Below are 16,968 nucleotides of genomic sequence, written 5' to 3' on the forward strand. Positions count from 1 at the left end.
AGAGGAACTATCAATATACCACTTTGGGCACACGGAGGAGAAGAATGAAAAGAATTAAATTCTCTACCTGCACCAATAAACACAAAGACATGTGAGAATTTCTTTATGTGAACAATTTTTTTCAAAGTACAAAAATCAAAAGAAAAAATCTTGGGAAAGTATTTTCAATGACTGTTTCTGGCTTATAAAAGACGGGTGAAATTCAATTAACATGATGTTTGGATTGTAAGACCTTTCCGTGAGACAGTACTTTGACACACAAACTAGGAAAATAGCCTGAAATACAAAAATACAGTTGTGATCCAGCAAATGGCACCGAATTAGAACAATTTTATTATTTAACATAACACCAATGTATATATACATTACCCTCCCAAAGAAGAAACAATTTGATTCCAAAGTTTAAAATGTAGTTTCCAAAATGAATCCTTACATTGGAAGATAAAATAGCTCTACAAATTAAGATCCTCGATTAAAATATGCACCCTGTCCTAACAATCTCTCCCATACAAAAATGTATATTATAAATAAAACTTTCAAAAAGGATCTCTGATGTTCTATTGCACCTCATCCAGAATACCTGCCACCGTGATAGGCCTGGGCCTTCCTCCACTGTGTTAGCTGCAGGAAACAGCTGCTCACATCTATCACTGTAAAGAGAATGAGGACTACTTCCTGGCGTTCTGATGGAGCAAAGGCAAGATGAGGAACGAGGTCTATTATTACTAGCTTTTGTCGGCCACAGCAGGCAAAGGCAAGAATCTGGGTTCCTGCTTTTGTCAGCTCCATACACAGCTAAGCAAAATGGGGACCGAGCCAGTAGGTCACATGCACAGTGCAGAATTTTATAATGCACCATTTCACATTTACCATTATTCTGAACAATGTAACTACACACTGCCTATTTTTTAAAATCCATTTAAAACAAAAACATCTCTTGGCCCCAAATTTCTAGGCACCCCTCAGAGGAACTATCAATATACCACTTTGGGCACACGGAGGAGAAGAATGAAAAGAATTAAATTCTCTACCTGCACCAATAAACACAAAGACATGTGAGAATTTCTTTATGTGAACAATTTTTTTCAAAGTACAAAAATCAAAAGAAAAAATCTTGGGAAAGTATTTTCAATGACTGTTTCTGGCTTATAAAAGACGGGTGAAATTCAATTAACATGATGTTTGGATTGTAAGACCTTTCCGTGAGACAGTACTTTGACACACAAACTAGGAAAATAGCCTGAAATACAAAAATACAGTTGTGATCCAGCAAATGGCACCGAATTAGAACAATTTTATTATTTAACATAACACCAATGTATATATACATTACCCTCCCAAAGAAGAAACAATTTGATTCCAAAGTTTAAAATGTAGTTTCCAAAATGAATCCTTACATTGGAAGATAAAATAGCTCTACAAATTAAGATCCTCGATTAAAATATGCACCCTGTCCTAACAATCTCTCCCATACAAAAATGTATATTATAAATAAAACTTTCAAAAAGGATCTCTGATGTTCTATTGCACCTCATCCAGAATACCTGCCACCGTGATAGGCCTGGGCCTTCCTCCACTGTGTTAGCTGCAGGAAACAGCTGCTCACATCCGGGTGAAAACCACACGGAGTCAGGAGTTCATGTCGGACCCTGCAGGGTGCTGGGCAGAGACGAGAGACGGCAACCTCAGCCTCTCACTGGACTGTTTCTGGCACCTTTTCTAGGAAAAGAACTTCCGTTTTCTACTGCTGAAAGGAACTGCAGGAGAGCCGAACCAATCAAAGTCCAGTTCAAAGGTCAGTTTTCTTCTTTTGAATAGGAAAAAAAAAAAACTTAGAAGAATTTTGTTTAGTCCATGGTCCTATTCCTTCCTAGGACCAGCCCTTCTTAAATCATCTACGGCTACAGTCAGGCTACAGGGTCCTACGAATGCTGTCCGGCTTCTGCAGTTACTGTTTTGGTCTCAAGCTTTTCAAACCTTTTTAGGTAAGCCAAACTTGCCAGAAAACAGCGGCCCTCACAGTGCCCAGGGTCCGAGTACATGTCCACACCTCTTAGCATAGCACCCCACATAGAGTAGGCATCCAATAAATATTTGATAAATGAATGCACTACACCTTTGAAGACCGCCTCCTACACTTACATGTATTAATGATTTATGAGTAATACGCTGATTTAGGGTACACCGATCTAACATGGTAACTAAAGAGGAAACACATATGACATGGAAACACACACTGTTAGAAATTTCTACAGTCCTGCCCTGGGACAGAACGTGTATGTAAGGGTTAAACTATTCCAATACTAAAAACTGATTAGTCAAACACTCAATTCTGCCAAGAGACCCTAACAGTTAGCCTTTGGCAATAACCAAACATACGAGGAACCCCAAACAAAACAACCCAATTGCACTACTACACAGAGAGCCAGTCCGTGGGGCGGCGTGGGGGCGCCCGCTAGGGGACAGCGACTTCCAGCAGGCGGTTGTTTTTTCGTTTGCAGGTGGGCACACTCCCGTTTTTCTGGTTGCCCTGAATAAACTTCACACATACTTTGTCTTGTCTGAACTGCACCAGGAACCTAGGAGGGAAGAATCAAATTAAATAAAAGTGCACACGAACAGCGTCTGCCTGCAGTCACCACTGGCTTCTGTTCTCTAACAAATACTAACCCTGACAAGTAGCAGCTATTACCTCTTTCCGTGAGCACTTCTGACTCAGAAGCAACTCTCTGCCTCTGGGTTCCAGGACTCACCACCGAGCCCCAAGTAAGTAGAAATTCACTCATGAATGCTCCATATCCCCAAAAGGTAAAAGAGCGGAGAATAATGATTTCCCTGTTTCCAGCGGCAAAATCAACATGCCTGACCCCCGTCTTTCTCCATCCTTGCAGGACAAAATATAAAATGGGGAAAGGATCTGTTAAATCACCAACAAATCGAGAAAATGAAATTGTTTCAGAAAAGGAAGGCAACTAGAAACGCCTTCCAAACACTGGATACTCACACACACCCTCCTCAGCACAACCCTTTTCATACCCTCACGCTATGATAATTCTTAGCTTGAATTATTTCAAGGTAACAGTGAGCTACAGCATAAAGATGATAAAAATCACGAGTTTGTCACTTATATTTTAATACCCTTCAAAACCACTTCCGTAAAGCACTCCTGAAAACTGTGAATGTAGGTCCCCAACACCTCTTGTGCCTGTGTACATGACACAGGGACGACACTGTACTCCGCTCTGTCTTTTCCTTCCAACCAGTGGCCGGCAGCTTTCTGCAGGATGGTCCCTCACCAGCTCAGGTGTTGGGGGCTATGGGAGGTGACGTCGCCGACCTCAAGACATCGTCATGGGGAGACAGGAAGGTGACGAAGCGGGGCCAGAAACCAGAGATTCCCTCCACCCAGGGCCACGGTGCCACACTCGGGGTCCCTGGCTGTGTCCTGTACAGGAACCGTAACGAGCGCGTGGCCGGTCACGGACACCCACGCCACAGCCAGGCCCTCAACTCTGACCCACCCCGTCTCCATCTCAAGGTCCTCAAAGCCGCGCGGGTGACATTAGCTCCTGGAGTCAAACGTGACACGTCAGCTCCTGATCCTACCCACTGTTTAGGAAGGGAAATACTTTGTGACCTTTAGAATGGGCTCTTTCTTTGCAATTTGAAAACACCAAAAAAGAAAGGCTACAGTTCCAGGCTGGCCTATTGGAGATTTTTGGGCACATACACTTTTATCTATGTGCCTCAAAGGAAAAAAAAAATCAAATTGAATGTGAATCACACATGCCTAGAAGTCAAGTACTTTTATATTTTAATTTTCAAAGGCCACATGTGGGTCATTTAATGTGCTAGAACCTCTTTGCTCATTAATGCTAACTGCCTCTTGTCCACACTGGACGGGATAAAAGCTAAAATGCTGGGCTCTAACTCCATGCTGCCCCTAGCCACTGCCACGTAGAAACTCAGCTTTATAGCAATCCTAGGAGATAAGTGCCATTATATATCTCCTTTACTAGACAAGAACGCTGAAAATCACCTTCCATCGAACAGTGACACGGAGTATGTTATCTTGCAGCATTAATACCAGTTAGAATTTGATGGAAAGGAACAGAGATTAGTTGTTTGGATCTAAGATATTCAGAAAAGCAACTGCACAAACCTAAATGATACACGTGTGTCTGAGTACACACATACATGTAATTTAGAATGTTTAACAGAACGAATTCACTTTACTTTTCAGCACACTCAGGACTTGACTTTCAGCAACGATTTATATCCTGCAGATTAAGCTTACAATGCAACCTGTGAATAAAGCGAACAGTGTGGGGCTTTAAGGCCTAGGAATTAGGGCAGCAGAGTCTCCCCAGGAACTCAGGGCTCCCTTCTCCAAGAGCAGCGGGGAAAGGTGCAAATGGAACTCCGACCCCCCCACGCGGACATCCAGCTTCTCCGGAATCATGCTAGAAGCTGGCTTCGTAGAGTAACTGCCACTTCTTCTGAAGAGGATGTGGAGGGTTTACTCTCTAGACTGCATGCTCTCTACAACACACACAGCTGCCAGAGATGGGTCAGGCTCAACAAGTGCGTCCCAGACAACCCTGCCCAACATGCAAAGCTGCTGTTTACAACGCCCTCTAAGGCAGTTTCCAATTCTAGCTAGGAGCTCAGGGGTTAGGAAAGAGAGGCTGTCCCAGACACTTCCTCCCCCAGCTTCCTAGGTGGTGGGGAAGGGACTTATGGGTGCTATGCTAAGTCTCTGTTGACTGAAATCCTGTGGCATCCAGAGCATCACAGCCCCATGTGACAGGCAAGGTCCCTGCTGCCCGGAAGTCAGTGAATCCAACAGGATGTGGACCTGCAAACCTGGCCCATGGTTGCCTACATCTAGGGAACACTTCGGTGCTATCATTCCCAAAGCCCCCAGAAGAGTCACAGTGTTCAACAAGATTTCGGAGGTCCCGAGAAGTGCTGCAGTGCAGAAGGACTTCACACTTCCACCCGGGAAGATAGGAAATGCTAAAATCAGCTGTCCTTGGTGTGGCCCAGGCAGAGGGATGATGTCTTCTCTTTCATGGATGGTATAATTAATGCAGCGGGCCAAGGGTGGGCCTGCTTCGCCTACGAGGTGTCACCCTCTGGAACCCCAAATCATGAAAAGCTTCAATCAGGGGGCACTTACAGGCCCAACAGGTTAAAACCATAACTGGCTCCCAACTGGCCGTTATCTTCTCCCAATATTCTTATTTTTTGCAGGAAAGTAACAAGAAGACTTTCTTAATCCAGCAGCCCATTCTCAGACCAGGGCACTAACAGCCTAAGTCTCACATGGTCATAGGGCACCTCAAATCTTCCTCACCCCAGCAGGCCTGGTGCACGAAGAGGCAGGAGTGGATGGGTTTCTTTTAGAAAGACTCGGGGAAAGAGGAACTAGGATAGCTGGGAAAATGCTTAGTTAGGTAATAAAGTCTTCCCAAGCCACCTGGCTGTGTGTGTGTTTTCAATACATGCAGCGAAGTCCACGAGGAGGTAGTGAAGAAGCCTACTGAAACATAACCAAGTATCAGTCAGTTTAGTCACTCAGACTCATGTCAACAATGCACAGTAGAAGACCGAAGTTCAAAAGAACATTTCAATTCACACCAGTCAGAGCACCTCTAACGAACACTTTCACGGGTGGAATGCCTTTCCGTGACTCTCGCTGTCTCTACTAAGAGGACAAAGAAGGTCCTCTTAAATCTGTCCATCCCAAACCACCCTGCCTCAACAAACCTCTCCTTCCTCAGTTCCTCGACGGCAAGAAAAGGTCCCCTCCCCGCCAGGGCTGAGGCCCAGACCTGACACCCAACAGCCAGCGCAGCCTTGTTTCCCTCTGAACGACTCTCCGAGTTCTTCCCCCTCTCCCACCATGCCCAGCTTCAGCTACACGTGTGGCCCTTCCCCGAGGCAGTGCAGAGATGAACTTGTTTCTGTGCTTCCAGGCTTGCCTCCAATTAGTCACTGTCCACACTGCAGCCAACGCTGCCTTTGAAAACCATAAGTAAGATCATGTCTCACCATGTTTCAAACCTAGGTTTTCTTCACATCCTCAGTGAATCGTCAGTTCCTATGCTCAGCTACCACGCTCTACGTGGCCAGGCTCCGTTTTTCCCTCCACGGTCTTCTCCTACCATCTCACTCTGCTCACACCTGCCCCTGGGCCTTTGCACACACAGCCTCTCTACCTGGCCCACTCCTTTACTCGATTCACACCAGAGAGGCCTCCTGACCTGGATGCCAAAAATGATGGCCTCTAACCCTTGATTTTTCATCTGCACAAGCATCTGTCATTAACTCATCTCCTTTGTTACTTTATTCCTGCATATCCATCTCTCCCGCCATAATGTCAGGTACTGGAGGCAGGGACTTTGACAGTGTCACCTGCTGTCTGGCCTGCCTGTATCCAGCACAAGTTCTAGGCCCATCCCGGGGACCTCCTGAGTTATACGAATGAATGAGATCACAGAGCTCGACTAAAACCGTGCGGCTGAGAGCGAAGCAGTGTACTGAGAGACACAGGAACGTACTCATCGGAAATTTCGATATTGAGCTTCTGCTTGGTTTGGCTGAGAGTTGTGCGATACAGCTTGGTGGCCATCTCAATCAGGTGGTCACTGCTGAAGAGAAAGTCTCCTTTGCTAGCTGCTTCGGAGCCCTGAAAGGACAAAGTCGAAAGTCAGATGATGAGCAGCAGCTGAGGGAGGCCAGGCTTGCAGGCTGGGCTGGAAACGCTCTAACAGTCTCCTTAAAACATGAGCCACCAGCGCCCTTCCCACCCAGTGACACCCTGGCCCCCACGGTCCTCCCCCCACCTCGCTAGGCTCCTCACTGCACACAAGGGCCCGGGGTGGCGGGTCTGCACATTCAGGCCCAAGGAGCCCGACCCAAGTGATGACTCCTTCTGGAGAATATCTTTCCAAAACTCCCGGTGATGTGGTTTAAAGAAAACAAGAAACAGTAACACTTCAGCAAATATCCCAGGGCACTGGCTCTCAAACCTTAGCCTCCAGGGGAACCATCTGGGGAAACTTCAAAAAACAGGACCTGAGAAATTCTGGTTTGACTACACTGGGGATGTGGACGACTTCACGTCACTGCAGTCGGGAGTCACTGTCCTATGACCTGAGTGCCCCTCAATTAGCAGCCACGGTGGGAACGCCAGCTAAGGGGAGCTGGAGGGGCTTTTCTGTGGGTCAGATGCATGTCTCTCCCTCAATACGGTCACTATTCGCTGACATCTGTTTGTCCAGTTGTGATGTATTATGTGCCAGGCCTGTGCTATGCATTTTACATACGGTGTCTCACATAATTCTCTTAACAGTGCTCAGAAGGACAAACAACTATTATCCCTGTTTCAAAGATGAGAAAAACTGGACTGGCACATGAAACTTAAATAATGTCGTCATGGTCACCATGGATGTGAGACCAAGGTTCCTGACTGCCTGACCACTTCTCTGAAGCTGGGTTCCTGGCCAAGTTAAAAACACACAGGGCTGGGGATTTAGCTCAGTGGCACCATCCCTGCCCTGGAAGCACAAGGTCTTGAGTTCGATCCCCGGTACCAACCAAAACAAAACCACACATTAAAAAACTCTTTAAGGTCAAAATCACCAGGCAAATGTTTATTGTAGTTGTATCTTTTGATAAAACCCCAAATTAAAGACAAGCAAGAATATATCTGTTCAACAGGTATGCTAAAGGAACATCCGGACACTTGCTCTGTAGTATTTTGGAGTTGCCAGATATTAGTTCAAAAAGTCAAGAGAGCAAGTCAATAAAAGTGACTAACCCTACTGAACTACTGAAAACAAGCCTGAGCATGGAAACAGAAGTGAAGACAGCCACAATGTGCACATCACTATGAAGGACCTCGGGCAATGGGACTGGTCAGGCGGGCACACTTTCAAACTGATGGCTGCAAACTGGACGAACGGGGCAACCTTTCAGTGACGTCGCAGGGACCCCTCACCTCCTTGAGGTGGACGGCGAAAAATCCATCGTTCTGTGAGCTCATGGACACCTTGGTCACGTCCACCAGCGGCACCTCCGACTTGATCTGTCCAGACTTTTGGTCAGCAAGGAGGAGATTATTATTTGTTAAGAGGAAAATCCGAGAGGTACTCTGCAACAAAACAAAAAGCACTGTAAAGCCAAGGATCAAAAACATCCCCCAATGGTTTACCAGTGTAACACACCAGTGTTTTCTGTGGGAATATATATTTTATTCCAGTATCTTTCAGCACGTACACCTATGTAAAATGAGAATACGCTAAATGTCATCAATGGCATATTTTAATTTGGGGAATTTTCAGATAAAATACAGAATGCTGCCTAAGCTTAATGGTAAGCTGAAATTGCCTCCTTCAAAGTACACTGAGGATGTGGAATGAAGATTTCAATACTCAGAAAACTCCTAAGGAAATCGAAGGATGGTGATTTAAGGAGCATATGTTTCCAGGGTTCACATTTTTACCTTCCCATTAGCGCGGTTAATTTTGTTCACAACTTCGGCAATGATGATCTTTTCTTCAATGGCGTCTTTGAGTTTCTTATACTTAGGGTTCTTGTTGATTTCCAGGTATGCTCCTTGGAATGGCTGCCCAACACTAAAGGGACAACAACAATAGATTCCTGCACATTAGAAATGGTTTCAAATGTATTTACACCCTACAAAAGGAAACCAGTTCTGAGTTACTGACAATTTCACGAAAAGTTATTACAATTTATCTGGCACGTTATACCTGCACCTATATATTTTTGAAGTGATCACAGCATCTGGTAGTCTGATTTTGATAAAAATCTTATCCTACAGAATAATCCAGACAGAAATCACTAACAAAGACACCACACTCAAGCACACAGCCTCGAGCAAAGGAAAAGGCAATCTCTCGGGAACCATTAATACAAAGCTAACAGCTGCCCAGCAAAGGTTCACTGATGCCTTTCCACATGTGTCAAGGAAGAAAGAGCTGCAATCACTACCTTCACCTGCTCCAAAGAAAAACTGTCCCTTTTGGCTGAGATTAGGACGATCAACAGGCTTTCTGGGTAAGAATGGGTCTGAGGCGGTCACTTAAGAATCACACCTGCCTTCCCAGACAGCGCTTACACCAACAAAGGGGCTGAGGCAAACATGCAGGATGAGAGCAGTTTTCTTCCAAACCTCTTGGGGCAAAGGGCACGATGCGCACACGTCACTGAGATGCTGTGTTTCCTTAAGGCAGCAGGGTGACCCTCAAACAAGCTTGTTGCTTGAAGAGATTCACAAGCCTCCTTCTGAGCTGTTCAGTTCTGGCAATGCACAAAGGCAACTTTAAATGCCTGTGCTGTGGGCGGCGATGAGGGAGAAGAATCCACGTAGGTGGCCCAGCATTGCACAGCTCCCGGGATAGAAAAGGCCAATGCCCAGACGAGCTGTGACTCCCAGTGCAGGATGGCAAAGGATCCCGCCTCTCCCAGCGCCCCAAACTGACCAAGGGACCCAAGAAGGACTTAACCCAGAGTTCGCTTCTTTGTGTTCCTATTCAAGCAGGTTTTAAATAATAAAAAGTGCTAGGAGCTTTTGAGATTGTTCCCTCTGAGATGTGTTCTCCGGCCTCCAGTTTCTGAAGAGCGGTCGGTAGGGAGCACTCACGAAGCTCACTCTCGCTCAGGGCAGGGGTGCTTGCCTGGCAAGCAGGAGGCCCTGGGCTCCGTCCCCAGCACCACACACAAGAAAGTTATGCTCTAACTTACAAATGGACAAAAGCAAAGCTGAATAACACAGGCTGCTGAAGAGAGATGCGGACAGTTTTCCCGGGTGGATATAACTGCTTCATACAGCAGGCACTTGTGACAAGTCTGGATGGAGTCCAGAGTTTGATTTGATCTGAGGGAGAATATACCACACTGCACACACAAACCAGCAACCAGCTGTGCCATTTAAAATATTCCAAATGTGAATAAAGGTTGAGCATATACGAAACGCATGTGAATACTTAGCGTGGGTTTTTAAACTTCAAAGTCATTCTTAGAAGAAGCTAAATGCTGCTCAAGATTCTGGATCAAAATTATACTGCCTACTCTTTTATAAATAGCAGTTTGAAAGGGGACAGGACTTGTGTGGGAAATGGCGAATGTAGGGTATATACAAATACGAGGATAAGCAGTCTCTTGCAAGGAATTTCCTTGCTAACTTTTAATATGCTCCCCCTTTTCTTCTGAGTACACAGTGTCTGTTATGAAGGCCACCACAGACCTGGGCTTACGCGGCTCTCGGAGACTGATATATGGTCTCATTCTTCCTGACCACACAGGCATGTTTCTGACCTGGCTTGTTCTGGCATGAGGCGATTACAGCATATTACAAGGAGAGATTTGAAAGCAGGAATTTACAGTGCAAATTGATCTGAACAGTCCACGTTATTTTGATTTTCTATAATTTCCAATTATTTAGCATTCAAGTTAATCCCAATGGGCTAAAACCAACAAATGTCATCTACTTCATCAAAGTGCACTTGGGAAGTCTGAGTGTGCTTCTGTGGTACTCATCATACAGCTGCTTGCAAGATGATCCACAAAATTAAAAATTCTTTATCTATTACTGAACTCAAACTCCACTGAAGAAGACTTAGAAATACAGTACTTAAAAAAAATGTAAAATACCAACTTGTATAGGTAAAGCAAAAAACATAATACCTAGATGGATACAAAGCCTTTTTGTCCTTGAAGAGTTCACTGGCTTCAAGCTTTTCTTCATAAATAAGTTTCTGCTGGTCTGTGAATTGGTCCCTGTACTTTTTACACTGTGAGATATGAAAAGAACAACAAAACATAATTTATCTAAACCATCACTCATTCTTATACATGCCAGGGTTATTTAACAGCAGCAAGAATAAGACCGAAGTATACGAAACAACCATTCGCTAGGCTGTGAACAGTTTTTCATGGTGAGTTTTGAAAAAACAGGTCTTAGAAAACTACTGCTGGTTCTTCCAAGCACCCAGGGCCCTGCTGGTGTGTCTACCAAGGAGTGTGGGGTCCTCCTGCGCTGGTGTCCTAAGGATACTCCAGTCCTCGGGGTGTCCCACAGTAACCGTAAAACACACTGTGCATCCCAGCTCACAACACACACACACACTCGACCCCACGCAGGGCCGTGGAACTCTCCCTTGCTCTCACTCTGGGAATGGATGAAGGAGCCAGGCAGGCCACAGGAGCTGCCCCAGGGGACCAGGTGGCGAAGCAACACCATCGCCATCCTCTCCCTGGAAGCCCTGTCTTCCATATCAAAGACCTCTCAGTGTCCAGCTCAGCTCCATGGGAGGAGGGGCAGGGTTCCAGACCAGGGGACAGCGGGCCCTGCATTAGCAGCTCCCTCCTGGTATTTCTGAACGTCTTCTGGGTCAATTCCCATGAGCGGCTCACAGGTTGCTGGATCTCTCAGGGAAACAGAGCTCAGAGACAGAGCCATGGGTTGCTTGTACTGCTCACTTCCCACACCGATGAGCACTAACGTCATACTACATGTGCCAGACAAGCAAGGCCACACTGCCAGTCAGAAATGAGTGCCTGGGAGACACGGCCATCGATCACCCCGCTCTCCTGGTTGTCATTGCTTCTGACAGCTGCGTGTGTTTGCTGTTCCACATAGCAACTAAGTTGCGTTCTGGATCAAGTCAGCGTCTACAACAAGGAGCCTGTGTGTCCCGACCCAGAAATCTCACACTATTCTCTCCTGTGAGAGACAGAGTGCTAATATATAAGGCAATACAGAGGAGATTTTCAGCTCCCCTTTCTTTAAATGGAGGAAAGTTGGTCTCTTGTGGTCTTTAACACCCCATTTCCAGTCCATCAAAGACCATGTGTTCACATGCACATCGGCACACATGTGTTCAACAAATCTGATCAAGTAAACCCCTACAGCTGGCAGGACTTAGTTATCCACTTTGCCTGAACAGGCTCAAATGTTAGGGTTTCTGTTCCCTGTAGTATTTCCTCAGAGAAAGAGAGAAACAAGCAAATAAAACCTGAAATGGAAGCGATGGAAAGTAAGTACAGCCCAGATGGCCCACAGAGGACCACAGAGAAAATGCCCGGCCACTGTAGAAAGTCAACGCCCAAATCCCCAAGTGCCACTCTTCCAGGCCAAGGAAGGTGAAAACCTCATTTTAGGCCGGTGGTACAACTCAGCGTGGACTAGCATGTATGAAGCCCTGGGACTGAACCCCCAAACCACACCCTCCCACACACACACACCTTACCTCACAACAGTTCTATGAGAGCAGTGCTATTATCCTCATTTTATAGCTGCCCGTATGAGGTTCATAAAAGTGACTCCCTCCAGTCACGTGATTTTATACAACTGCTCTCAAAATCACATATGAAAGTGACTCCGTGAAAAATACATAAGGACGGTTTTTACCCTCCACAAGTGGAAAATCCTCTTCAGCTCCTTGTGAGTCGAATCCAAGAACAGGTAAGGTCTAGATGGCCAGTTCTTGTCTATTGGTGATAAAGAAGGCATCTTGTTTTTCATTTCCAAGAAGTATTTTTGTACCTGTTTTGGGTTGACAGATAATACTAGGATGAGAAAAATACACTGGAGAAGATACTGTTCTATATGCACTGCAGGGTACAGTGGACTTTATCAAGTTTTCATCCATACAATGTTGTGGGAAGTCTCCACTCCCCCATGAGAACAAACATTAACACTCATGTCAACACCGGTGCCAACATCAGCTGGAGCTCTACTGGCCCACAGCAGGCCTCTAGTTGTGCCTGGATATTTATACTGAAATTTCAGGAGATCAGAATTAAATAGAACCAGCGCTCCTCTACTGTACGGCAGAGTTAGAGAGAAAGTACATTCATCACGCATTCTGTGGGCTGCCTTGCTAAGACCAACAGGCCTGCTCACAACGGATCCACGCAGCAAGGTGTTCACTTTATGAAGGTACAAAGGCAAAAGCTGACTTTCAACTCTGATCTTTTCTGGCCTTGAGATGCATGGAACCATGCTCTCCTGAGACAGCAGTGACTACAGCGCCCACCCCAGCAGTGCCATCGAGAGGGTCACTAACCAATACCCTCTGCTGGGCTGCATCTGAGGGGTGACCGCGGCAGAGCAGGCACAGGTGACACCATCCTGACTGCCGGCGAGCTTCCTGGACACGGGCCTCCTATAGCACAGAGGGTCTCTGCTCCGTGGGAAGCCTCACGGCGGCTCTAGCAGGTCAGTGCCACTACTGCCCCCTTCCACACAGGGTCAAGTGGGGCCACAGGAGCCGGGGAACCCGCTCGGGTCACAGATCTGTCAGCCAGTGGCAGTGTGGGCTGTGTGCTCCTCCACCCTCAGCCACCTCCGCTCCAGCTGAGCCCTCCCTGCAGCCCAGGCTGCCTAACAGCGAGACAACGGGCTTCTTGGTTCAGTTCCTCAACACGCCCTCTGCCTAATAAGATGAACATTTCATTAGTCACACACAGGCCACTAACAACTCTCTGACATGATTCTACACCAATCTGGGAGGCGATCAGGTCACACTACCTGTTAGACAGAGTTAGGATTTCATCAATATCAAAATCAATACCAATATCAAAAGTCACTGTTGACTTTTTAAAGTCACATTTTCTTGACTTAGCTATCCAGCAGTTAAACCAGTTGTACTAATGAACAACACACAAAAAGTGCCAACTTACAATTCTCTGCAGAGTAAACTCATAGATTTTCTTTCCAGCGTTAGCTCTGAAGTATTTCCTGTACTCCCTACGCACCTTGAAAAGAAGCAGATTAATGGTTAGAATGTGGGCAATGAGTATTTACAATGATATCTCTCTTTTCAAAATGAAAAATGAAGTGAAAACATGGGAAACAAGTGGATTTATAAGTGTCCTTTTTGGACTGAGTAAACTAACTGGAGCACATTAAGGCCTTTTGTGGGAGAAAAAGAAACCGAGGGATATAAAATGACACCAAAACGAACTGATTTTAAATACTCTCAGTAATTTTTAAAGAACCTAATGATTTCACGAGAAACATTTTACAGGCAATGCTGCAAACTTGTGACAAATTACAGCAGACTTCAGAGAATATTACCTGAGATAATTTTCCCCTTCAATTTGATTTATTAAATGTCCAAAAAAAGTCTGAAGAACCATAGCAAATTTCCCAAAAGCCTTGCACACAAATATAGGACTTTAATGTCATGCACTGAGCACTGATTAGTTAAAAAAAAGAATTTTTTAAAAAAGCTTTTGAACTATCACTATCTTCCATTCAACTGCATTGAATTTTGTCATCTCACTCCCACCAAACTTTATGCTTAATGTTATCAAAGCATTTAAAAATCTATTAGCTTTAATTCACATACCTTTCCCTTGCTACATTGTTGTAATTTACTTCTTAAAATATCTAACAAGTAACAGTAACTAAGTGATGTATTTGAAGAAATAATGAAACAGTTACACGCTGAAGTTGAGCTGGGAATATTAAAATTATTAATACCCTGATATAAATAGCATAGAATTTAGCAAAATATTAATATAGTTGCATAATTCAGATATTTGTATCCCTTTTTCCTTTTGTCTCCAGTTTTCTGGGTTTAAATGATGTTCAAAATGTTTCTATACTAGCGGTTGTACAATAGCAAGCTGCTAGCCAAACTGTTTGTAGATAAATGCTTTGTGTGTCTGGAAGTTAAGAACTTCATCTAATAGCTCAGACCGCAGATTTCTCTTGAAACTTTCTAAGCTCTAGCAATAGTGACAGGGAGCTATAAGTCAAGGACCAGGCATAGGAGACAGGTCTCACCACCCCAATCCTCCTTCCACTTTTTTGTTTTTTTGTACTGGAGATCAAACTGGGGCCCTTGTGCTTATGAGGCAGGTGGTGGAACCACTGAGCTCAATCCCTGGCCCCCACCTTCCACTTTCTGCTTCCTCCATTTCTGTCATCTGTCTGGTCCCTCTGGGTACGTGAGCCCCAGAACCACTCCATACAGCTGAGCATTAGTATTGAGTTGCTATGTACCACGAAGGCAGTTTTTCCTTTTATTCTTATGCTAGTTTCCATTTCATTTTGTCACGGAATTATCAGATCAGCAAACATGTCAAATTTCCAACTTATATGGGCAGAAGGGACATGCAGAAAGAAGATGGTACCCGCTCCCAGCCTCCTACCACTGTGAGGTACATGGTAAGTTACAATGGGACAGGGCCCACGAGAACATGGCCTTCGGCATCACATACTACAGTTAGTCAAATCTCATCACAGCTGAGCGTGATGTAACATGCTCTTTGTAGGCAGTTTTTCCTTTTATTCTTATGCTAGTTTCCATTTCATTTTGTCACGGAATTATCAGATCAGCAAACATGTCAAATTTCCAACTTATATGGGCAGAAGGGACATGCAGAAAGAAGATGGTACCCGCTCCCAGCCTCCTACCACTGTGAGGTACATGGTAAGTTACAATGGGACAGGGCCCACGAGAACATGGCCTTCGGCATCACATACTACAGTTAATCAAATCTCATCACAGCTGAGCGTGATGTAACATGCTCTTTGAAACTCTTCTGAAATACAGCTTCATTTAGGAACAGCTTGCTGAGGACGTGCTGACACACAATGGAGCCCCTCATCGGCACCAGGAGCCCCACAAGGGCTGCAGGACTTTGTATTCATCTAAAACAATATTTGTATCCTTTCCAAGGGTAAAACAATAGCTCATAATGGAGCCCCTCATCGGCACCAGGAGCCCCACAAGGGCTGCAGGACTTTGTATTCATCTAAAATAAAACAATATTTGTATCCTTTCCAAGGGTAAAACAATAGCTCGTAACAATGTAACTCACTTTTAAAGGGAAAATAGAAACTTATTACATTCTTGGACTTTAAAGAAGTTTAATTTTATTTCACAATGATACTGGCAATATATTAAACCACTTCTGTCTCAGGGAGACTGTGGCAAAAATTGTTACTTAGCTCTGCTTCATGACACTCACCTACAAACTGAATTTGCTTTGTAGGTTTTGCTGGTGCACACCTCTAATGCAAAAATAGTTTGAAATCATATGAATTAAACCCAGAAAACTGAAAATAAACATATTACTGATGAAAATTATTATAGAAATAAATCACCCGACTCAACTCCCTTTTATGAAAATCAGAATGTAAATTAGAAGATGTGAATAACTGGGAAAATGCTTAGTTTTGGCTTCAAAAGCAGTGGCTGCAGAACCTGTTAGAATTCTTCAGAGTGTAGTTAAATTCATATTTAAGGTAACTCACTGTATCAAAAATTATACTTAGTATAGGACCATTTACTAGAAGCTTATAGGCTGAACGTTTGGAGGGGGAATGCATGCTATTCAAAGCAGAATACAGGGATATGTTTAAGAGTTTTTCAGGTTCAGTATCAATGATTTCTCCGTTAATATCCAAAGATTAAAAATAAGATTAAACGTTACTGATTAAAGTAAAATAATGAATAATGGTGTGGAAATAAGAGTCTTCAAAAAGCAACAAATGCAGGTGGTTCATGATGGTGATCAGCTGTGGAGTATCAGGAAGCCCAACTCCTCATCCTGTCTGAGGTCACTCGTGGGTTTCTGGAGCTCAGAGACAGCTTTGCATACTCAAGGAGGGACACCTTCGTCCTACTGTGGTCATAAGTACCCTTTGAAATAAAATCTGCCCAAATCAGAGGCATTTGAATTTAAGTTCTCCAGCTAAAGCATCCGCTGAGCTCCATCATTGCTCTCATGAAAATGCGTAATCACAGATGCAAAACCCTCTGATGTGTACTCTGGATGCTAGCTTTGAAAAAACCCGAACTCAGGCCCCCATTCATTAGTGGAGGAGAACAGCCAGGCAATGGGGAGCAAAGTACTGTCACCCGCAGGCCAAGGGCTGGACAATAGGCCAGCTTTCAGAACATTATACTATCTCATTTT

General features: G+C 44.6%; 1 protein-coding gene across 6 annotated transcripts in view; it reads right to left on the reverse strand.

Annotated features, from left to right (window-relative positions):
* Nucleotides 1-1,124: 1,124 nt before the first annotated feature.
* The window catches only part of Myo1b (myosin IB), a 136,306-nt gene continuing 120,462 nt past the window's right edge, over nt 1,125-16,968 (reverse strand). For 4 of the 6 annotated variants that reach the window (XM_010636878.3, XM_010636877.3, XM_010636875.3 and 1 more), the window contains 7 exons: nt 13,717-13,791; nt 12,443-12,577; nt 10,717-10,823; nt 8,513-8,645; nt 8,009-8,161; nt 6,567-6,694; nt 1,126-2,579 (listed from right to left, as the gene is read on the reverse strand). In XM_010636878.3, the coding sequence (XP_010635180.1) occupies nt 2,456-2,579; nt 6,567-6,694; nt 8,009-8,161; nt 8,513-8,645; nt 10,717-10,823; nt 12,443-12,577; nt 13,717-13,791 (855 nt within the window). In that variant the 3' untranslated portion in view covers nt 1,126-2,455. Of the gene's footprint in view, nt 2,580-6,566; nt 6,695-8,008; nt 8,162-8,512; nt 8,646-10,716; nt 10,824-12,442; nt 12,578-13,716; nt 13,792-16,968 lie in introns of all 6 variants that reach the window. The other 2 variants (XM_010636876.3, XM_010636874.3) reach the window with 1 other exon arrangement.

Source organism: Fukomys damarensis, unplaced genomic scaffold (assembly GCF_012274545.1).
Source record: "Fukomys damarensis isolate Sample0158 unplaced genomic scaffold, DMR_v1.0_HiC HiC_scaffold_26, whole genome shotgun sequence".
In the NCBI taxonomy this organism is placed as follows: Eukaryota; Metazoa; Chordata; class Mammalia; order Rodentia; family Bathyergidae; genus Fukomys; species Fukomys damarensis.